We start from the raw sequence: 24,061 nt of genomic DNA on the forward strand, positions 1-24,061 counted from the left end.
GTTTATTGTAACCTATTATGTGAGGTCCTAGAGATAATAGAAAAAAACAACAACAACAACAACAGACACAGTCTCTGCCCCAAAGGCTAAGTAATCTGTATTTTTAATGATCTGCAGGTCTTTCTTGAATACAATAACCCTCTGATTCAGATATTGTAGCATTCACTGCCAAGAAAGTAGATTGGGGCCTGGGACACACATTATTGGGGCTAATCACCACCACCCCTCTCTCCCCCCCACCACACCCCAGCGGAGCATGTGTAGGTCACAGGGAAGGACTTGCCACAGGAGCTGGGCTGAAGACAGAGGCTCTGGCAATGCCGGAGGGGGCTGAGGCCCCACTGCAATGGGACCAGGCCCACCCCATGACAGAGTGCCCTAGGCCTCTGTAGGCCTCTCCTTGTCCCCTCCCTACAGCTCATGCACCCAGGGACGGGCCCTGCAAAAAAGTGCTGGGATTCGGGGAGCAGGGAGGGTAGAAAGTAGGCTTCCTACGGGCCGGGCTGGCTCCCAAGGGGAGACGATGCTGTAAGCATGCACAGCTCCTTCTGCCATGCTCTGGAAGCAGGTATCCCTCTCCTCTGGATGAAGCCGGGATGCTGCTTCTCCAGGGGTTCCCCCTCTGTCCCCACCCGCCACCCTGCATGGAAATGGAGGGATGGGCAGCAAAGGCAGTGATGGTGGATGACGGTACAGACAGTTGGGAGCCCTCAGCCCCAGGTTGCTTTTGATTTATTGTTGCTAAATTAATGTACTGAAGCCTTACTGTGTGTCAGGCAGGGGGCCAACCTTTTGATGTCACTGTCCTGTGGAATCATCTGGAAAGCCCTGACCGGGAGCACTTACCATCTATCTTCACATCTTCTCCAGGATCACACTAGGAAGTGGCAGCAACTGGCTGCAACCAAAATGGGTCTGATGGCAAAGCTGGGGTTCCCAGCCTCTGAACTATGCTGGCTACACTGGTCACCCCCGTCCTTCTTGCAGATGCATGGATTGCTTTCAAAATCACTGCTCACGATACCAAAGGGGAAAGAAAGAAAGAAAATGTGTCTTTTGGCACATGCAAGAATTCTTGGGTCTAGCCAAGAAAACCCCGAGTCTCCTGACGGCCAGATCTGCCACCTGCCCATGGTTCACACGTGATCACCACTCACAGTGGCAAGTGCTCAGTCCTCCTGACGAGCATGTGAGGGGGAATGATATTATCACCTTTTTTGCTAGCTGAGGAATCAAGGCCCAGAGAGGTTAAACAACATAGCAAGTGGTTCAGCTAGGATTTGAATCCAGCCCGTATGACTTCAGAAGCTGTAATTGTCACTACCTCCTCTAATTCCTTTTGGACCAAAGATGAACAAAGCAGCTAGGACAGAACACTGTGGTGATTGGTCATGGGGATTTTCCCTCGGTCCTTTTGGCATATACACTTCTAGATTTTTCCACCAGTCTCGGGGAAATGTCCATTACTCCGTATAATGTGGGCGTGGAGCAGCAGGGAGGGGCAGTCTCCAGTTATGGAAGTCTCCAGTTATTTCTGAGCCAGTTGACTCTTCAGGGGCTTATTCTTGTACCAAAGTACTTAACCCTTTTTAGCCTTTTTATTGACTGTCCTTGGTTCTAAAATGTCTCATGCATAGAACATTCCATTTCCATAATGTGGCCTTTCTTTCTCGTGAAGACTTCTCTTCCCTGCAAATATTGAGAGGGTTTTTTTTTCTCTGTTGATGAGTTAACACACGCCACAGCCCAGCCGGCTTTCACTGCCCCCTGTGCACCTTGAAATGTACCCAGAAGGTTTTTCACCAATTTTATTTGCAGGGAGCACTAAGAGGCCCTCATTGCACTGAGAACAAAGAGTAAACAAAACAAGGAGGGATCACAAGAGGTGAAGCTTTAAAGCAAATCCTTAGGATGCTTAATGATGACCTAACTCACAGCCAAACCTTCTCTAACAAATAAACAGGGGAATGCAGACTGCTCCGGGGTGGTTAGCCTGGCTTTCCCTTTCAGCAGCTCTGATATTCTGAATCATGACTCTAGCTTGTTGTGTAGCACATTACAGAGCTCTTTCATGCCCACAGTCTTCTCTGATCCCTCTAAAACTGTAGGGGAGTGATGGAGCCCGGAGGAGGAAGACAGACATGAAACAAAGATCAGCTTCTCCCCTGCCTCTCTCCACTGCCTGGTGTTATCTCTGCCTTGTGTGGCTAATCCACCCAATAGATTGGAAAAGCTCAAAACAAAACAAAACAAACCTCACTTGCCCAGTCTCCCTTGTAGCCCAAGGTTGTCATGGGGCATAGCTCTGGCCAGGGAGGTAAAAGCAAAAGTCTGCTGGGGATTGCTAGGATAGCTGCATAAAAGGTAAAGAGGCAGTTCCACCTCTTTTACCCTCTCTTCTTAGTGCCCTGAATATGGACTTGATGCTTGGAGCTGCAGCAGCCGTCTTGTGACCATGAGGGAAAGGACAAGAGAATTGCCAAGAAGCCAAAGCAGAACCCTGACATCACTGAGTTGCTGCTCCAATAGCTGAAAGCACCTGCCTTGGGACTTCTCCTTATGGGAGAAAAAGAAACGTCTGTTTAGGCCCCTGTTAAAGAGTATTTGTTCCTTGCAGGCAAAAACATTTCTAAACAATGGAGTGCTACTTGGGTGCTATTATCTCCATTATTCAGGTATCGAATGAGGTCAGAGACACTGTCTTGTTCAAGGTCCCATTGCCAATCAACAGAACATGCACTGAAGCATGAGCCTTGTCCTGGCCTCTCCCTGCCCTTTCACCGCTGCCTCCATAGTACGGTAGTGGCAGAAATTCTACCTAGCAAAAAAACCCCACTGCCCTGAATAACTAGCACTTCCTTCAAGCCGTGAATATGTTTTCCTGAGTCAATGGTCCAAGTGTTTGTGTGCAGCAAGAGGGCTCCCTCAGTTACTTTCCAGACACTAACCAGTTGGGACTTTGGCCACATAAAGGGAAGAGTGAACTATCTTAGCTGTTGGAAGCTTTAGGATGGAAGCTTTAGGTGTTCAGTTGGATTGAAGTAATACTCGGTAAGCTTTCCCTCCCATCCTGAGGCACAGCTGAGTGCAGTCCTGCATCGTCACTGGACGAAGTCAGGGGACATGGACACCAGCTGAGTGTCCAGAGGGGATCTGGTGACCCTTGGCCTCCATCCACCTGTGTAAATGCTCATGGAGTCTCACAAGCCAACCATGCACGTTTTCTTAACAAACACCTGCTTCTGGCCTGTGCAGGGTGATTTTCTGGATGCCTACCCCCAGTCTCCCATGTCCCTACCCTCCAGACTCTAGCAGTTCTCTGTGTTCAAATGCTTTTAAGTCATCTGGACTGTATTGTGTGTCATTTAACTGCAGTTGTAATTAAACAATTATTTATGCGATGATCTGCTGAAGGTCTGTTTCCCACATTAGACTGGAAGCTCCACATGGGCAGACACCCTGCTAGCCCTATTCACAGACATACCCCTCAAGTCTAGCACAGGACTTGGGCAAAGTAAATCCTTAATGATGTGCTTTGAATGAATAAATGAGCAGATAACTGGGTGGTTTCAGGAGCTCTTTCTACCTCTTGCTAATTTGGAATCCCCCGTCTCTCCATCTAGCACAGGAGGTTTACCTGTTCTCTCAGCAACTGCCGTTTTTCCCTCCTCTTCTGATCTGGCTCTGGTTCTAGGCCTTGAAAGAAGAGAGGTGAATGATAATAATATTAATAATAATAATAATAGCAGTTAACATTTATGAAACAGTTAGTATGGGCGCCGAACACGGTGCTAAGTGCTCTCTAACCATTACCTCATCTGATCTACATGCCAAGACTCTAAGGTAAATGCTACAACATTTCCATTTTGGGGGGAAGGAAAGTGGGGCTTCTTTGAGAGGGAGAGGGAGGGAGAGGAAGAGGGAGAATGACCAGGGGGTGGGGCAGGCTTTGCACTGAGCAGGGAGCCCAATGCGGGACTTGATCCCAGGACCCTGGGATCACGACCTGAGCTGAAGGCAGATGCTTACCTGACCGAGCCCCCCAGGTGCCCTGATAAATCTTTTGAGATACAGGAAGAGCCTGTTGAATACCAGGGTTTCCCTTTTCTTTCTTTCTTTTTTTTAAAGATGTTATTTATTTATTCATGAGAGACACCGAGAGAGAGACAGAGACACAGACAGAGGGAGAAACAGGCTCTCTGCGAGGAGCCCAATGTGGGACTTGATCCCAGGACCCTGGGATCATGCCTTGAGCCGAAGGCAGACGCTCAGCCACTGAGCCACCAAGGCATCCCCAGGGTTGCCCTTTTCAATGCCCTTCTGGGTTGAAGCCCGGTGGGCTGTGGGGAGAAGCTCTCTGGCTTCGGTTCCCAGTCCTCAGAACACAAGGCCATGGACAAGCTGGAAGACCACCAACCGAAGGCCGATGAGCTGCTGTTGCAAAACTCCCCATGGCCTCCCTTCCTCTGGGGGCTTCTCTTGCATATCTTGCTTCTCACGCGTCCTTCCTGGTCCCCACGCCAGCTCCAGACAAGACTTCAGGCCTTCCAGGAGCCCTGCCCACCAGAATTTACCTCAAAATTTCTCCACAGACTGTGATGTAGGGGAGACTGTGGGATGTAGGTTGCCCCAGTGGTGGCCAACTGCCCTGATCAGGATCCCACATTTCAGGGGGTGGTTGGGGCCTTCCGTTGAAAGGCTATACTCTGGAGGGGCCACCACCCACTTGGGCTCCTCTTCATCCCTGGTCCATAGTGGAGAATTTGCTACTTATCAATAATAGATATTAGAAATAGATTTTGGTGGTGAATATTCATGGCTAGGGAACATCATGGAAGCTAGAAATGAGCTCTCCTTGGTAAAATCTGTGGTTTTCAGATACGTGCGGTGGCTGACATACGCTAGAGGCATCTCATCCATGTGTGAACAGGAAATGGAGCCCAGGGCGCCCTCCCCCAGGCCTCCGCTGTATGCTCCATTCCTAAAGGGCCTGTGTCCAGCCACCAGTTGAGAGGATTTGGTGACACTTGGCCTTAATGAGCCTTTTACCCAAGGTACAGGTAGAGCACCTACAAGGACTATGAATTGGGACTGAGTGAGCAGGCTGTAGGATTGCTTTGCAGGTCCTTGCTGATACATGTGAGTCCAAGTGGGTAGCATTCCTACCAGGGAGCAAAGTCGGGGAGTACCACGCCTAACAACCACCAGCCTCTGCTATCAACCAAACCTTGCCAAATTGCCATTTGCCTAATGAAGTTGGCTAACATTAGTTCGCAATACATATTTCTACTACTCAACCCCAGTGCTGCATGCATGGATCCTTGTAGGGTTCTGTGAGTTGGCTTTTAAAAATTTAATTTAATTTAAATTCAATTAAATAACATATAGTGTATTATAGTTTCAGAGGTAGAGTTCAGTGATTCATCAGTTGCACAGAACACCCAGTATTCATTCTACCACCTGCCCTCTTTAATGCCCATCACCCAGTTACCCCACCCCCCAACCATCCTCCAGCCACCTTCAGTTTGTTTCCTAGTTAAGAGTCTCTTATGGTTTGCCTACCTCTCCAGTTTTGTTTCATTTTCTGTGGAGTTTTTTGTGTGGAGTCTTGGAAACAGCTCTGGAAGACATTCTAAAGCAACCCTAGAGCAAGGTATTTCAACCTTAGCACTGTTGGCAATTTGGCCTGGTTCATTTTTTGTTGCAGGAACCATGAATTGCAGGCTTTTGCAACATCATGGCCTCTTCCACAAAATGCCAATAGCACTCCCATCCTACCTTCTCCTGGCCCCCTGTGTCCAGTTGTGACAACCAAAAATGCCTCCAGACACAAATGTCTGCTGGGAGTAAAATTGCCCCTAGTTAAGAACTACTTCCCCTGAACTATTGGGTTAGATTCCAATACAGTCAACACGTCCATTAACTGAAGGAAGGGCTCTCCAACCTCCCAAAGAACAGAGTCTCTACAGAAACACACTGGCCAAAACACAGCCCTCCATCTCCACTTTCTAGTGGAGACACAACCTTAAAAGTTACAGAAAAACTAGGTCTGAGGCACACTCTCATCTCTGAATCATCTTAATGTTTGGAAAAGAACGCAATCTGAATGACAGAGGTGCCTTGGAGTGCAAGCCACCAGTGCCATAGCCATTCCCAGTAGTCGATGATGTCAGAAATTCCCATTCCCCACAATCAGAGCAAATTTTCCCACACTCAGCTTGCTTTGCTTTGCATGAGCGTGACATTTGATCACTGCATAAATGCTGGAGCCACGAGCATCCCACAAGAGTTTGCTGAGAGACGCCAAGAGCCTTCGGTCTGACGCTGCTACCAGGCATGAGCTGCGCGTCTTTGAAGTCACTCCTTCCCAACCTTCACAAACGTGCTCCTGCAAAATGGGTGGATTTTAGAAGCTGAAGAATTCTTTGTAAACCTGAAAAAGACCAGGCACCATCTCCCTGGAAAATATATATGAGCATAAAAGTTCCTCGCATAAAACGTCAGGGGTTTCACAGGTGTGTGTGTGAGGATGCAAGACCCCGGTTAGGAATATTCGGTGGGAGGCCTCTAAGCCTGCTTTCAGTTCTGACTTCCTGGAGCCTGTTCTCTTCCTGGAACAATGTTGACCACCAGTTAGGGCGGCTGGGAAGCTGAGGGCGGGGGGGAGCTTGACCAGGGGTGGAAGGGAACAGCATGAGTAACAGAGTATGAGTAACAGAGTGGGGAGAGGCTTCTTACTGTTTTTCTCTGATTACATCAAAGAAAGTCTCAGCTGGATGCTGTAGTCTCCTTACCCCCTCCGCTGCCATCTAATCCTCTTTATGGTAGAGGCCTGAGGCTGAGCCCCTTCAGGAGGCAATGCTATGAAATAATTAGTGGTAGAAGATCAATAATCCAACAAAACTCTACAGCAATGTGGGAATATAATCTGACCCCCTTGATATTTATAATCCTGGGGAAAATAAGGCATGAGTAAGTAGCAGAAAGCAGAAACCCACCCTGAATTCTAATTACAACAAAAAGTCGTTCTATCCAGAAAATGTTGGAACTGTAAGATCATTATGCTGCACCCCTTATACACTGCTGTATGTCAATTATATTTCAATAAAATTGGGAGGAGGAAAAAAAAAGCCTCTACATCAGGAGGTAGTTCCCTTGCAGTGTCTCACCAAAAATTACGAGGCAGAAATTTCATTTACACCTAAAAGTCATTCTCAAATCTTGACTCTAGTTCCAACAAGAAATTTTCCAAGTGTTTCAACATCTCCAAGTGAGGACAAATAGCAGGTGTTAACACCCCCAGTATCTCCAGGAGTACCTTAACTGCCCAGGGGTCCCAGCAGCACAGTAAGGTGGGCACTTGGCTGACTCAGTCAGTGGAGCATGCAACTCTAAATCTTGGGATCATGAGTTTGAGCCCCATGTTGGGCATGGAACCTACTTATAAAAATAGACTATTTTTTAGAGTAGCTTTAGATTTATCGATAAAAGCAGAAAGTACAGACTTCCCATCTACTCCATCCCTCAGATTCTTCTATTATTAATATCCTGCATTGGTGTGGCACATTTGTTATAATTAAGGAGCCACACTTTGCATTAGGATTCTCGCTTTGTTATCCACAGTTCTATGGGTTTTACAAAGACATGATATCATGTATCCACCATGATATGGTCATACAGAATCATATCACCATGCTGAAGATCCTCTGTGCTCTACCTACTGACCCCTCTGTTCTTCCCTCCCTCAACGCCTGGCAACCACTGATCTTTATCCTACTGCCTCCATAGTTTGCCTTTTCCAGAATGTCTGATAGTTGGAATCATACAGTATGTAGTATTTTCACACTGGCTTCTTTCACTTGGCAATATGCATCTAAGGTTCCTCAGTGTGTGTGTATGTGTGTGTGTGTGTGTGTGTGTTTAAGATTTTGTTTATTAAAAAAAAAAAGATTTTGTTTATTCATTTGAGAGAGAGAGCACAATTGAGGGTGGGGAGGAGAGGGAGAAACAGACACCCCCTGAGCAAGGAACCCTGATGTGGGGCTCAAACCCAGGACTCTGGGATCATGACCTGAGCCAAAGGCAGACCCTTAGCCTCCCAAGCCACCCAGACGCCCCCCTCTGTGTGTTTTTGTAACGTGATTGTTCATTTCTTCCTATAGCTGAATAATACTCCATTGTGTAGATGTACCCTAGTTTATCTATTGAAAGACATTTGTTTGATTCCAATTTTTGCCAGTCATGAATAGAGCTGATACAAAAAAAAAAAAAAAAGGAGGCAATGCTATGTAGTCAGAATGTAATGCCAACTTTTTTTTTTCACTGCATTTTTTTTCAAACCATTTATTTTTAATTCCAAAGGCAGAAAGTATAAACGGGATCAGCCAGGAATCTTCACTCAAAGTGGTTTCCCGCCCCGGCCATCAGCTTTTCCTTCTCTCCTAGGTGATCCCCGAGTGCTTCTTATGTGGCCTTCCAGAAATATCTCATGCACTGCGAGTATATGCAATATGCATTTTTTGCATTTGTTTTAAAATTAGTATTTATTTATGGCAAGTAAAGCTGGTCTCTGTTTATGATTTTGATGTATGGTTTTGTTTTCGAATAAATGTGTTCAGGGGCGCCTGGCTGGCTCTGTCGGTAGAACACATGACTCTTGGTCTCGGGTCGTGAGTTCAAGCCCCACCATGGGTGTGGAGATTACATACATACACACAGATGCATGCGTTCACACTTAAAGGAAGGAAGGGGTCACTTGAGTAAAGCACAGTGTCAGGTGTATGCACAGAGACGACACAGCCCCCAGCCCTGCTCTGTGCGGGGCCAAGGCCAGGCTTCACTGCCTCTCTTGGTTGCCCGCCTGTGGTGACCAGTGGCAGAGGCTGGAGGCATTTGGTTCAGACTCAGGTCGTGTTGGAGCAGCCCCCTCCCTGGCACCCTGTCCCCCGGAAAGGAAGGGGAGCCCAGGTGGAGGGCACAGGCCCTGTCAAAGGGATCTGGAGGTGGGATCCTGGCCTCTGGTCTCCTAGGCTCATCAGAAGCTTTCGAGCCCCTCAGTTTCTATTGTTGCCCCCACGTGGAGGAGCTTCCGTTACATCATGCCTGACGTGTATCTGCTTTCAGAAAGAACATATCGTCTGGAGACTGTCCTTCCACTGTGTGGGGGGCCTCGGTGCAGGGGCATGCACACGTGACTGCGGGAGGGCTTGTGGGGCCCCACATGGGTCTCAGCAAAGGAGCAGAGAAGCTGCAGAAATGGACCAACGACTCCGAGCTCCTATCTGTGCCACATTGGCCCAGCTGGAAGCACTTAATAGTCATGAATAGAATATTCATGCATTTTATTTGTGCACTAATGAATTTCATTATAAATACAATGAACGCCCTCATTCTTCTCAGACACAACACCTCATAAATCTAAGGAACAAAATTGAGAGAGAACCACTTACTGTCATTTATCCATAACTAAATTCCAATTTTGGAAGATACACGCAGACTCTCAGGATGGACCCTTGTGACTCAGACCCTGGACCACTCTCGTGCACGTGGATTCGTTTTAGGAGCCGTGTTAGATTCAAAAGAGGTGGGATGTGTTTACCATCGCACAGAACAATTCTAGGATTAATTTCACAGGGTCAAATGAAAACATGCTCAGAAATGCCTGCCACTGTCAGAGTCACTGTGATGCCACATGATAGTCACACAGTGACAGACCCAGTTTTCCTTTGATCACTAGATTCTTGCTCATTCATCAGTTGCAGGGATCATGAGAACTGTAGACCTGGCTGAGCCCTGGGAACCCATCCAAGTATCTTACAGACAATTGTTCACTAGTCACAAAAACCTCCGTGTCCCGGGGGCTGCCTTCAAATAAACACGTGGACCTCTCAGCAAGCCATGAGAAGGTTAAGCCCATTCCACGGAAAAATGTGTGGGTCTTCGTACTTGGCATGCATCTATGCAACTGGGTTTTTTCTTTTCGTTTTAAAGATTTTATTTATTTATTCATGAGAGACACACAGAGAGAGGCAGAGACACAGGCAGAGGGAGAAGCAGGTTCCCTGCAGGGAGCCCGATGCCGGACTCGATCTCAGGATCCTGGGATCACGCCCTGAGCCAAAGGCAGATGCTCAACCACTGAGCCACCTGGGTGCCCCAAGCCTCCCTCAATTCCAACATCTTGACCAGAATGCTACAATCCATGAACCTACATTTGACATGTCATGATCACTCAAAGTCCAAAGTTTACATCAGGGTTCATTCTTGGTATCGTACGTTCTATGGGTTTGGACGAACGTATAATGACATGTATCCATCATTATATCACCATACAGAATAGTTTCAGTGCCCTAAAAATCTTGCTTTTATATACTGACTTTTTTTCCCCTGATGAGCTATACACCATAAGCGTTTTCTTGGATCATTAAATATTCTCCGGAAAAAAAAATTATTTACGTGGCTGGATTAGCTGGAGAGCAGGCTAAGCTGCTACATCAGAGAGACCACTTCTCCCGGGTGCCGAATCTTCAAAGAGGGATCCACATACAGGTTTCTTTCCCTCTCATCCAGCACATAGAGGTGGGCAGGGTGCTATGGGGCTGCTCACTCAGGAACCTGCTTCCTTCCATCTTTTCCTCCCTTTGTATTTCATTTGCTGAAGAGAGAAGACTGCCCACAATCTGTGCTTGTGCCAACACCTAGAGATTATTCTAAAAAAACAGGACAATAATGCCCAGCTCTCGGGGTCATCTGTGAGCTAACCGAGACGAAGGCATGACCGAGCCTCTGATGGCACCCTGCAGAGTGGGTGCATTCACAAGCGCTTCCTTCTTATTGCAGAGGCTCAAGGGAGAGCAGAGTCGGTGATGGTAACCGCAAGCAAAGTGTTTATGAAGTGCAGCTCTGATATCTGTGTGTGGCTGTGGGAGGGCCCCACGCCAGCCTCCCAGAGCTGCGTGACCACACCTAGCAGGGAGGGCCCTGGCAGGCCTGGCCCTCAACACCTGCTGTTGGCTTTCTCTTCCCTTCCTTTGTTTAATGGTCCTGGGTATGGACCCAGGCTGAGTGCTACCAGATTCGAAAAAATAAATTTATAATAAGGCAGGCATCAAACTCCATGAGCCACACAGGAGGCAAGGCAATTACATCCCTAATCATTTTCCTATCTCTGCACTTTACCATGAGAAATTCATTTCAACAACTATTAGGCTTGAATTCGCTACAGTAGGAATGCCACGGAAGGGATGGCGGATGCACCCACAAAATTCCCTTCCCATGGGTTGTTTCTTGGTGAGACATCACACTAGAGTGATGCTACAGTGGACAAGGTTAGGCACGTTCCCTTATGGACCTGAGAACTGTCTGAGGCTGGTGCCCTGGAGCAGAATGGCCAGGTCATGAGGTACATGGTGCTGGTCTGTCTCAACTCTTACAGCACAGCCTGAGAGTCCCCTCGTTAGGCATCAATCAGCTTCTGATGTTGCCAGATCTCATGAGGATAAGGTGACCTCTCGTCATTTCGATTCACTTCTTAGTTACTCGTGAGCTTGCATCTCTCTGGTCTTGTCAGATTCTTCATAGAATTCCCAGCTCAGCGTCCTCCGCTTGTTTTCCTCCAGGCCCCTGAAGGTTGAGCAGAACTCCTTGGTGCCATCTGGTCTAGGCCCCTTGTCAGCTTTAGATGCTGAAAGTTGTCTTTTCCCAGTGTTGCTGGGACTCTATTACCTCTTTTTCATGGTGGCCCTTTGGATCAGAACCTGTGATGCTGTTGGTCTATGGTTCACGTGTTGAGACCATGGTTTCAAAGTCCTTCCCACCTCCAGATCACAAAGATGGTTTCCTATGTTACCATATACATTTTCTGTTTGTAGCACACATAGGCATTTCAGTGTTAATCTGTTTCAAGGCTAATTTTGTTATAGGGTTTTAGACAAGGATCCAGTTTTACAGTTATACATACAGTGATAGAGTTTTCCCAGCATCATCTGTCAAATTGTCCTTTCCTCTTGATTTGCAAGTCCTATACTTTTTTAGCTCTGTGGACTTACTCATTCAAGTATAGTTTGTGTCCCAGTAAAAGTAACCGATTATAAGCAGGAGGCAGAAGCAGCAGCCTGCTGTTCACACAGATGGACACCAGGGGACACACCTTCTCTTTGTGCTTTCAAGCCCTGGGAGCTTGGACAAATGTTTGAGGTCCGACCTTGAACCTCACCTTTTTCACTAGGACAACGGGTACAATAGTCCCAAGGATTCTTACAAAGATTAATCGAACCGCTGCCTGTGAAATGCCCTGGGTGTGCAGTTCTTTTGTTTTCTTTGTCCAAAGTTTCCATCAATTCCTGCCTCTTTTTCTCATTTCATCTCCAGGCTGTTTTGAGGCCTTCGTTTTCCTATGCATTTGTTTGCAAGTCGCCCCCACATCATCCCAGACATAAGCAATGCATCCCCTTCCATGTTGAATATAATGTTTGCAAATATATAGGAACTGGATCTGATTGCATTTGATTGGCTGAGATAATATTATGTGCACGTTTAAAGATGTCTCCATTGCAATTTTTGTGTCAACATTTTTCCTTCATATTTTGAAGCATTTTTTTTAAAGATCTGAAATGTTTTATAAACACTACCACTTAGTGGATAAAACAGCCCAGACTTCTCTACCTCTGCAAAACTAACCTTGTGGCTACCATTTGCCTTCCTGTGTAGATACCTACTTGGAACCCAGCATGGCCGTTCCCTCATGAACCCAAGCCCCACCATCCCATCTTCCACCTGACCAAACCCAGTCAGTGCTGTACCTGGGTCTCCACCGAGGACATGCAGTATTCTTTTCTAGAGCCAATAGCCAAGGACACACGCCCTGGACCAGGCTAGCTGGGTTCAAATTCTTGTTCTGCCACTTACCAGCTGTGACTTTGCAGAAGTTCGTTGACCTCCCTATGCCCATTTCCTAATTTGTAAAACAGGGCAGGAATGACAGCTACCTCATGTGCAAAGTGCCTGGGCAAGTGAATGCCAAATTCCCTTGTGCTATCAGTACAGTTCCGTTCAGAGATGCAGTCTTCTCCACTGGAGGCACTCAAGTATTTCCAAATTTGACTCACAAGAATCACCTGTAGGACTTGATAAAAATCTAGATTTTCCAGGTTGATCCCCTGAGGGATCTAATTCTGTTGGTCTAGGGTGGGGCCCTGGGTTTTGTATTCAACCTCAGTTCTGTAATGTGAATCATATAGTGTTAGGCAAATTATGGAATCTCTCTGTGCCTCAGTTTCTTCTATGTAAAATGGGGATAAGGGCTATCTAGGCTGTGGTAAGAATTAAAACAGTGTCTATAACACCCTGCACAATGCCTGGGGCATAGATTCCTTTTCCATCTGTCATCTTAGCCTCTGGCATAAAAACAACAGTTCCTTGGACCAGATCATTATTCAATTTTTTGGAAAATTGTTTTTATCGGTTAAATTTTTTAAAAATAAAAACAGCTATAGGGGCACCTGGCTGGCTCAGTCAGTAGATCACAAGACTCTTGATCTTGGGGTTGTGAGTTCAAGCCCCATGTTGAACAAAACACTTACTTAAAAATTTTTTTAAAAGGCTCTAAATTTTCCTAGGACCTTAACTATACCCCATCAGTATTCTTTTCTGTTATTTTCAATTATTATAGTTTCAGTGACTTCTTTGATCCAGTTTTTAAAGACTGTTTCTCAGTTTCCAGGTGGGTAAGTTTTCTGGGTTATATTTTTGCTTCTGATACACTGTAATCAGAGATTATGGTTGTGATCGCACATCTCTGTGAAATGTACAAAGGTTTTTTTTTTTTTTTTAGGTTTTTATTTATTTATTCATAGACACAGAGAGAGAGAGGCAGAGACACAGGCAGAGGGAGAAACAGGCTCCATGCAGGGAGCCCGATGTGGGACTCGATCCCGGGTCTCCAGGATCACACCCCAGGCTGCAGGCGGCGCCAAACCGCTGCACCACTGGGGCTGCCCTGTACAAAGGTTTCTTTTGTGGTTTCCAGAAATGCTTCATAGACATAAAAGAAAAACGTGTATTTTCTATTTGTAGGGGCAGAGTAATACAAGCTCATTGATTATGTCATCCAGATATTCTGTATCCTTATTATTTTGGCTTTTTTCAGTGTTTTCTAGAGTCATTAAAATACTCACTTTTGTGATTTTTCCCCCCATACTATACTGCTATTTAATATATTTTACTTTAAAAGGAAACCAATATTAGGGGCTCCTGGGTGGCCCAGTCTGTTAAACGTCTGCCTTCAGCTCAGGTCATGACCCTGGAGTCCCCAGGGTCAAGCCCTGCGTTGGGTTCCCTGCTCAGTGAGGAATCTGCTTCTCTCTGCCCCTCACCCTGCTCATGCTGTCTCGCTCATTCTCTGTCTCTCAAACAAATAAATAAACACAATCTTTAAAGCAAAATAAAAGGAAACCAATATTGTCTCTTAATTTCCACATCAACACAAGTCTAGCATAGGGCACTGAAATATTTGAGAATGAACATGTTCAGGGCTGAACTGCATCCTCCCTAAAACTCATCTTAAAGCCTCAGAATATGACTATATTGGAGATAAGATGATTACAGAGGTTAGTTAAGGTTAAAGGAGGTCATGTGGATGGGCCCTCATAAAATATGACCAATGTCCCAAAAGAGGAAATTTTGGATAATCAGAAACACCAGGGAGGCGAGCATAGAGAAAGGGCGTGAAAGAGATCAGCAGGAAGGTGGCTGTCTGTGAGCCAAAGAAAGGAGCCTCAAGAAAACAAACCTGCCAGAACCTTAATCTTGGACTTCTAGCCTCCAGAACCACGAGAAAACACATTTCTATGTTTAAGCTCCCAGCCTGTTGTATTTTAATAGGCAGCCCTAGCAAACAATATGTAATGAATGAGCTGTTCCCTTCTCCCTGGCACTTAACATCAGCTACTGTTTTATACAATTGACTTATTTATTTTTGCCTGTTTCCCTCAACTATGCTGTACAGGATTAGTAATGTTTTGCTTCCTGTTGAATTCTGCCTAGAGCAGTTCCTGCTGCATAGCATTTTTGAAAAGATTTATTTGAGAGAGAGAGAGAGAGAGAGAGAGAGAGTTAGCTCATGAGCAGGGGGAGGGCAAGAGGAAGAGGGAAGAAGCAGGCTCCCCACTGATCATGGAGCCTGATGTGGGGCTTGATCCCAGGGCTCTGAAATCATGATCTGGGCTGAAGGCAGATGAGCACACACACCTTCAGAGTTTTAGTCAGAGTTTTCTAGAGAAATTAGACCTACTGGCCATATGGATAGGAAAATATTTCTTATAAGAAACTGGCTCATGCCATTATGGAAATCGAGAAGTCCCACGATCTGCCTGGGCCAGCTGGAGAGACCTGGGGAAACCGGCGGTGTAGTTCAGTCTGAGTCCAGAGCTCTGAGGGCCAGGAGTACCAAAGGGCAGGTGAGGACCGATGTCCCAGCTCAAGTACTCAGGTAGGACAGGCTGAATTCTCCCTTCCACTAAGGCCAAGGGCAGGAGAAGACTGATGTCCCAGCTCAAGCAATCAGGTAGGACAAACTGAATGCTTCCTTCCATTAAGGCCTTCAATGGCACCCACCCACCGAGGGCAAACTGCTTTACTGAGTCCACTGATTCACTGCTAATTTCCTTCAGAAACACTCTCACACCACACCCAGAAATAACGTTTCACCAAATATCTGGGCATCCCATGATCCAGTTGAGTTGATACAGAAACTAACCATCTTGTTTATTCACTCTCTGTATCCACTGCACCTTGGATGTAAGGAACATTCCATAACTGTGTCTGTCTCCTCACTCATTCAGCAAACTCACCCAGGATTTTCACTCTTGCAATGACTAGGCAGGCTCTTCCTCATTTTCCTGATATCCAAGAAGATACCCCCATCATGCCCACAAGGAAGTGACACCATGGGCTCTGATGCCCCGCTGTACTCTGCACATCCTCTGTGCGCTGGCCACCAGGCCAATGACCAACCTATTTGCTGCATATTTCCAAGTCAACACATGCTTTTGTGCCCTTGGTTCCCTTGCAATCAAGAGTGTGCTCACATGGCTGGTGTTCTTAGACATGTGGAAGAATCTACAGAGGAGATGGTGGCAGGAACAAAGCAGTACCATGCTGCTGTGGGAAAGCACAGAGCAGGAACACAACGGCTTCTGGTTCCAGCTCTATGTTGAGCTGTTTAACCTTGACCTTGATGTCGAGGAGGTAGCTTCACGTCGAGCCCTCAGCTCCTGCACCCGTAACTGGACTTGGAGGAGCTGACCTGCCTTTCCAATCTCAAGTACTAGGAAATAGTGCCTGAGAGGCACATGGCTGTAATAAGGCAGTTCATGGTGGGGTACCACTCACAGCCATCCAGGGGATCCAGAAACACCCCAACCCCGCTCTACTCAGCATCTTGTGAGACTCCCCACAGTACCCAAAGGACGGTGTATGGGATCAGTGCTGTGGAGCATTAGCAGGAAAGGCTCTGCAGTAAAATCCCGCTTTCTTGCAGTAGAATCTCAAGTTTAAAAACAAAACAAAAAAAGGCTCTTTTCTTTTTCTAAATAAAATCCTATGAAATATTAAAAGTTGAGTGCTCTCGGCAGCCCTGGTGGTGCGGCAGTTTAGCGCCGCTTGCAGCTGGGGGTGTGATCCTGGAGACCCGGGATCGAGTCCCACATCGGGCTCCCTGCATGGAGCCTGCTTCTCCCTCTGCCTGTCTCTGCCTGTCTCTCTCTCACTGAATAAATAAAAGCTTTAAAAAATAAATAAATAAAAGTTGAGTGCTCGGACTTAAAGTGGGTTTAAGGGAAGAGATATGGGCTATTCATTTTATGACCTCCTTCTCTAACCCCCATTGCTGTGTCACAATTACCCCATAATTAGGTTTATGTTCTGCTCATTCCTAGATCTCATATCAGGGATGGAATTATGGTGAGAGATGTTCAGGAAAGACCTTCCGCTGTTCGGGTACACCTCGGAAATACTGCGGGTCTGGTTCTGGGCCACTGTGATAAAGTGACTATCACAATACAGCGACAATATATGTTTGGTTTTTTTCGGTGCATGTAAGTTATGTTCACACTATACTGTAATTTATTAAGTACACAACAGCATTATGCCAGAAAGTACATACCTAAACTTAAAAATATTTTATTGATAAAATAGCCATCATCTGAGCTTTCAATGAGTTACAATCTTTTTGCTGGTGGGGGGGGCGGTTCTTACCTTGATGTTGCTGGCTGCTGATTGGGGCAGTAGTTGTGGAAGGTTGGGGTGGCTGTGGAGATTTCTTAAAATATTGAAGTCTGCTCTATCAATTGACTCTTGCTTTCACCAACGATTTCTCTGTAGCATGAGATGCTGTCTGGTAGCAGTGTTTTTTTTTTTTTTTTTTTTTTTTAAGAGAAAGAGTGCATGTGTGGGGGTGGGAAGAAACAGAGAGCGGGGGAGAAAACCCCAAGCAGGCTCCACACTCAGCACAGAGCCTGACGAGGCTGTTCAATCTCATGACCCTGAGATCATGAGCTGAAACCAAGAGTTAGACACTTAATCAACTGAACCACCCAGGTGCCCATCTGGTAGCTTTTTACCCTCAGTAGAAATTCCAAAATTGGGAGTCAATCCTCTCAAACTCTGTCACTGTGTTATTAACTAAGCTTATGTGTTATTCTAAATCTTTGTTTTCATTATGATCTTCTTAGCATCTTCATGGGGAGTCGATTCTCTATCAAGAAACCACTGTTTCTGGGCAGCCCAGGTGGCTCGGTGGGTTAGCACTGCCTTCAGCCCAGGGTCTGATCCTGGAGACCCGGGATCAAGTCCTGCGTCGGGCTCCCTGCCTGGAGCCTGCTTCTCCCTCTGCCTGTGTCTCTGCCTCTTTCTCTCTCTGTGTCTCTCATGAATAAATAAAATCTTTAAAAAAAACAAAAACAAACCACTGTTTCTATGTTATAGAGATGGCTTCTCTCCTTAAACCTCATGAACTAACCCCTTCTAGCTCCAAATTTTTCTTCTGCAGCTGCCTCCCCTCTGAGCCTTCATAAAATTGGGAGTTAGGGCCTTGCTCTGGGTTAGCTTTGGCTTATGGGAATGTTGTGGCTGATTTGATCTTCAATCCAAACCAAATTTTCTCCCTATCAGCAAGAAAGCTGTTCCACTTATCATTCATGTGTTCACTGGAGTAGCACTCTAAATGTCCTTCACAGACTCTTCCTTTGCATGCAAAACCTGGCTGTTTGGTGCAAGATGCCTTGCTTCCAGCCTGTCTCAGCTTTTGACATGCCTTCCTCACTAAGCTTAATCATTTCTAGTTTCTGACTTAAAGTGAGAAACACATGACTCTTCTTTCGCTTGAACACGTGGAGGTCACTGTCGCGTTATCAACTGGCCTCATTTCAGCACTTTAGTGTCTCATGGAAAAGATGACGTAGAGAGACTGGGGAATGGCCAGCTGGTGGAGCATTCAGAACACACATTTATAGATTAAGTTTACTGTCTTGTGTGGGCAAGGTTCATGGTGCCCCTAACCCATCACAACAGTAACATCAGAGATCACAGATGACAGATCACTGTAACAAATATGGTAATGAACAAGTTTGAAATATTACAAGAATTGCCAAAATGTGACACAGACACAAAGTGAGCAATTGTTATTGGACAAAGAGCACCAGTACTATGCAGGGTTGCCAGAAACCTTCAATTTGTAAAAACAAACAAAAAACAAACAACATAGGATCTGCAAAGCACAATAAAGTGAAGCACAATATACTATTCTCTTAGAGTGTGGTTTCCTAGCTCCCAGGGCAGAACTTCAGTGGATTCATTCTTGCTCCCTGGCATTCTACTAATATTCAAGCTGCCCCCCACCCCTGTCCTTTTGAAGTTGTCTGAATGAGCTACCGAGTAGATACTAAGGAACTTTTGTAAACATAAATGATACAACAGATACAGAAGTCTTCCACATGGGTTAAGTAAGAAGCCTTTAAGGGGCCCTTGGATGTCTCAAGTCATGATCCCGGGGTCCTGGGATCGAGTCCCATATCACCTGGAGCTCCCTGCTCAGTGGGGAGCCTGTTTCTCCCTCTGCTTCTGCTGCTCCCCCTGCTTGTGCTCTCTTGCTCTGTCAAATAAAATTTAAAAAATTTTTTTCTTAAAAAAAAAAAAAAATCTTTAGGTGGCTCAGTCGTTAAGCATCTGAGAGCCCCATGTTAGGAAACTGTGCTCAGTGGAGTCTGCTTCTCCCTCTGCCCCAGTTCATACTCCTTCTTAAACAAATAATCTTAAAACAAAGAATCCTTTAGTTCCTACATGTCCCTTCTTGACCACCCCCTCCATTCTATCCCTTCCTAGGCAACCACCAGCCTGTACTCTACATATTCTTCATTTTGAATTTTCATGCTTTTGCTTTCCCTTACTGTTCTACACCAATTTTCTCTCTAAACATTGCTTCGTCCTGCCTGTGTAGGCAGTAGGGTCACACTGACGTTTTCACTCAGTGCTGCTTTAGACTCATCTGTCATATTATTTTGCTGCTGTAGTCTTGTTACATGGAGACACAATTTGTGTGTCCATTCTTGTCTGATGGCTTTTGGGGCTGCTCCAAAAGTTTCCCAAAGTGACTGTACCCATTAATGTACACTCCTGCTGGCAATACATAAACGTTCCATGCTCCACGTCTTGCCAACATTTGGTTACTGTCAGACATAAAATCTGCCAGGTAGCTGCAACGCAATGGTGCCTCCAAGCAGTTTAGTTTGCCTTTTTCCTCATTGCTGAGGTGGACCAGTTTTTCTGTTCCTGCCCTTTCTACTCTCATTAACATTTGCATCAAAGGTTCCTAAGATAAGAGGAAGAGATTAACAGGCTCCCTTAAAGTGGCCATCTCCGACAGGATCTGATCCAAGGTTAAGGCTCCACCAGCCAAGCCAATTACAAACTTTTTTTTTTTTTTTTTTTTTTTTGGTGCTTCTGCAGTGCACTTGCTCTTGTGCATACATGTGGCCTTGTGCTACAAGCTGGGGGGCAGAAAGAGGTAGAGAACCCTGATTATTAAGAAGTAAAGACAGATGAGAAGACACATGTACCAGTCTCTATGCGGAGTAATTCAAAGTGCTCTAGAGAAAGCACAGAGTACCACGATGTGTATAAGGAGAATTCTTGATGGAGGCAGTCCAGAGCAGCAGGGAGGTCAGGGGAAGAGTGTGTGTGGAGCACAGAGCTAGTGTGACCAGACGAGCACGTGAAAGCCAAGGTCAGAGGTACAGGGCACAGGCCTGGTGTCTGGCAGGGGGCTAAGGGCCTATTTAGAGGCCTCTGGAAGATCCTGACGGCTTGGAGCAAGGGAATCTGAGCAATAAAATCCTGGCTTTCGTGTGGAAATAAATTGGCAGTGTAAAAACCAGTCAGGAAAAGTGCTAGGACATCTCAAAGTATTAACCATGCCGACGATACTGCACCATGTGTGTGAAAAATGGAGAGTCCCTGGAATGGCTCCAGCAACCCTGAAAGCTCCCATTTGTCACAGGTGGATGGGAGGCAGTAAGGAAAGGTGGTGAAGAGGCAGGGCCCAGTGAAGTCACAGATCTAGCTCTTGTTTCCAATACTTGCTACATCACTAACTAGCTGTGCAATCCTGAACAGGGATTCCCACCCTTGGCCAGTTTCTCCACCTATAAATGGGTGGGTACAGGAGCACTTTAGGACAGAGCTGTTTAAGGATGAAGGGTGAAGGCAGCTCATGCCTGTCAAGCCACAGCACCCAGCACAGGCTATGGTGAGTGCGTATTACACTATGACTGTTAGCACTCTGCAATCACTCAGGGTGGAACAGAAATATTCTGGAAAGGTTTTTGGTTAAGAATGAACACATAGAGGAGTTTCTGCTTAGCAACTGCAACTGATGCATAAGAAAATGAAGTGCTTTACATGAGTAAGTGGAGCATGACGATTGGCATTATTGTAAATAAGTACTGAATGCCTACCCCATGCCCAACACGGCCAGAGGCTGGGAATGCCAATAACTTGTCGATTGCTCTCCAAGGACTGCTGGGAGGAAGGATGGAAGGCCTGCAAGCTGCTCTGTGGGGCAGTGACAGGTGCATAGCCAGTGGAGTGGGAGTTTGCCGCCCTAAAGATCAAGACTGAGTGGGAAAATCATAGTAAACTGGAAAATGGAATCGGAAAAGCCAACAACATGGAAAAATACACCTTAGTGGCCTCAGTGGAGCTTCTTCAGCAGTGAGTCATCATCATCGTCAACACAAAGCCTGAAATCTAGCGGGCACTCGTGCAAAGAATCCTGAGAACACACACAGGGTGCATATTAATACCTTTTAATGTTTCACAGTTTTTTTTTTTTTTCCCCAGAAGATACATAACAAAAATACATGGAATTTAATATGAATCTCAGTACAGTGGGCAATTACAGAACCTAAATAAGACAAGTCTATCAAGTATAATCCTTCTTATGGGGGCCAAACATTCCATTCTACTAAGAAGAAAGAATCACAACATGATTAGGCACAAACATATCATACTGCCTATTGTTCTAACTTCTGAGACTGGTAGTCTTGGAGAAAAAAAAATCGATTAAAAAAATAAATAAAGCTGAACACAGTCAACTGCCTCAGTTGTTGTCCCCTCCCCCCCACATCCCCGTTTTCCTTTTTGTGCTCTTCAAAGAGCCATATGGGTGAGGGCGTGAGGCAGAGCCGTGTGGGACAGGGGTAGGCACCCTGCTGACTACATGCCAGGCAGATGCAGAAGTTCCCTGAGGTGACCAAAAAATGTACTGCCACTCAGCGTTGCTGCTGAGAACTCGAGCTGAGAGGAGGTGATGGGCTGGCAGGGGCCTGACAGCCACAGCATATGGTGCAGATCCAACTTTGAGAGACAAAGTGGCCCACACGTCATCGTGGAATAGTCAGCACATTCATGTAGGAATCTCGAACTGCAGAGCCAACCCTCTCTGTCATGCTACAAGCTGGAATGCTTTGACCACAATTCTGCCAGGATCAGTCATTCATTCAACAGAAAAAAAGTCAAAACCATTTGGTTTTTAAATGAAAATCCTTCACGTCCACCTGTGTTCAAAAATAATAACTTAGGACATTAATACTTCCTTAAAACATCAATTACCATAACAGAGTTGAATCGTAAGTGTGGGGGACCTATTTTCCTATGAACACAGCTCATAGGAAGGGATAGATATGTAACACACATGAAAAGTAAGGCTGTGATAGTCTTTGTTTTTAGCTTAAAGCTCAGGTTACCCCCAAAAAGTATTACCCAAGTTAAATGTTTCTTACTGAGAAAGAGCTCACTTAGACCAACACGATACACTAAATAAAGGAAAATATTTATTGTTCCTCCCCATTTAAAGGTGCACCTCTGCCTCCACGGTGAGTCCTGGTGGGAAACCTCCTCTCTGACTAGGTCTGCGCAGTGGAGTATTACTTCAAACAAGCTGGCCAAGGAGCCACCTTTTTTCCTAAACAGCATTAAAACTAAGAACAGTAGGTGATGTAGCAAATGGGACAAATGTGGCCAGATCTTGTCATAACTGTACTTGTTCTGACACAAAACCCCTGAGGGGAGACACTGAATGATAGGTTGGTCACAAAGGACAGGACACTGGAATCCTGGCACAGTTCTGTTGTGCAGGACAAGCCTAAGCAGCCTCCAAGTGACCAAACCACGCCTCCCGTGCACAAGGCACCTTACTTGCATACTCAAGACCTGCTTTTGAACAAAAACCAACTGCTAACATTTCTCCTCTCTAGTATCATTTACACCTTGGAGGGAAAAAAAAAAGGAATCAACATTAAAAAGCTTAACAGTGAGAATAGGCAAACTCAGAAAGGAAAGATCACACTAAAACTGCTCGACAGTTGCTCCATCACTGCCCACCGCATGGCTTGAGGCCAGTGACTTCATGGACGCACCACGCCGATGCATGCCGAATGTCAGTTCCAGTCCTTCACGGTGACCCCAGTGTGACGCTGCCTGCCTTCCATTCACCACCTCCTGCCCAGGAGATCCAAGGGGGCCTTGGGTGCTGTGCGCACAGGACGTCCAGGTGCCAAAGCCCAAGACCTTCCTAAAAACTTCCCCTTGGGTTTGGGCAAGGAAACACAGCAGTGGTTTGGAGTATTGGCAGCAGCATCCACACTGGGGCTTAACCTCAGCAGCCAGCCTGGAGGATGCTTGCCCCAGAGCGCTTGGTCACTGACAAGGTCGTGAATACCTGCGGGAAGGACAGAACAGGAGATGTTCAGACACCCCAGCCAAGAAGTCACCAGGGAGCGGTGCCAGTAACACCAAACCTACTAAGATGGACTCAGAGGACTACTTACAGTGAACAAAATGGAAAAGAAGTATGACCAAAGGTATCACAACTTTTTCAGAGGATAAAAGGGGAGATGTATTTTAAAAACAAGGTAAAAGAGGAAAAAAATTTAAGTTTTATCTAATGAAGAATTTTATTTTCATGAGAGTGATTAAAACAATTAAATGTGTCATCCCGGTTGCCGGCCAACTCTCTCAAAGAAATGCATGGTGAACCTAAGACCCAGCAATTGCACTACTGGGTATTTACGCCAAAGATATAGATGCAGTGAAACACCGTGACACCTGCACCCCAATGTTCATAGGAGCAATGTCCACAATAGCCAAATTGTGGAAGAAGCCTCGATGTCCCTCGACAGATGAACAGATAAAGAAGATGTGGTATATACACAATGGAATATTACTCAGCCATCAGAAAGGACCAATACGCACCATTTGCTTCGATGTAGATGGAACTGGAGGGTATTAGGCTGAGTGAAATAAAACAGTCAGAGAAGGACAATCATCATATGGTTTCACTCATACAGGGAATATAAGAAATAGTGAAAGGGATTATAAGGGAAAGGAGGGAAACTGAGTGGGAAAAATTAGAGAGGGTGACAAACCATGAGAGACTCCTAACTCTGGGGGGAAAAAGGCTTATGGAAGGGGGGATGGGGTAACTGGGTGACAGGCACTGAGTAGGGCA

At 45.9% G+C, this 24,061-nt stretch overlaps 1 protein-coding gene across 13 annotated transcripts in view; it reads right to left on the reverse strand.

Moving 5' to 3' along the window:
- Positions 1 to 240: 240 nt before the first annotated feature.
- Positions 241 to 24,061, reverse strand: part of TXNRD1 (thioredoxin reductase 1) — a 138,532-nt gene continuing 114,711 nt past the window's right edge. For 12 of the 13 annotated variants that reach the window (XM_072844283.1, XM_072844289.1, XM_072844290.1 and 9 more), the window contains one exon: positions 21,344 to 23,272. In XM_072844283.1, the coding sequence (XP_072700384.1) occupies positions 23,210 to 23,272 (63 nt within the window). In that variant the 3' untranslated portion in view covers positions 21,344 to 23,209. Of the gene's footprint in view, positions 1,690 to 3,637; positions 3,697 to 21,343; positions 23,273 to 24,061 lie in introns of those variants that run through there. The other variant, XR_012039386.1, reaches the window with a different exon arrangement.

This window comes from Canis lupus, chromosome 11 (assembly GCF_048164855.1).
Source record: "Canis lupus baileyi chromosome 11, mCanLup2.hap1, whole genome shotgun sequence".
Lineage (NCBI taxonomy): Eukaryota > Metazoa > Chordata > Mammalia > Carnivora > Canidae > Canis > Canis lupus.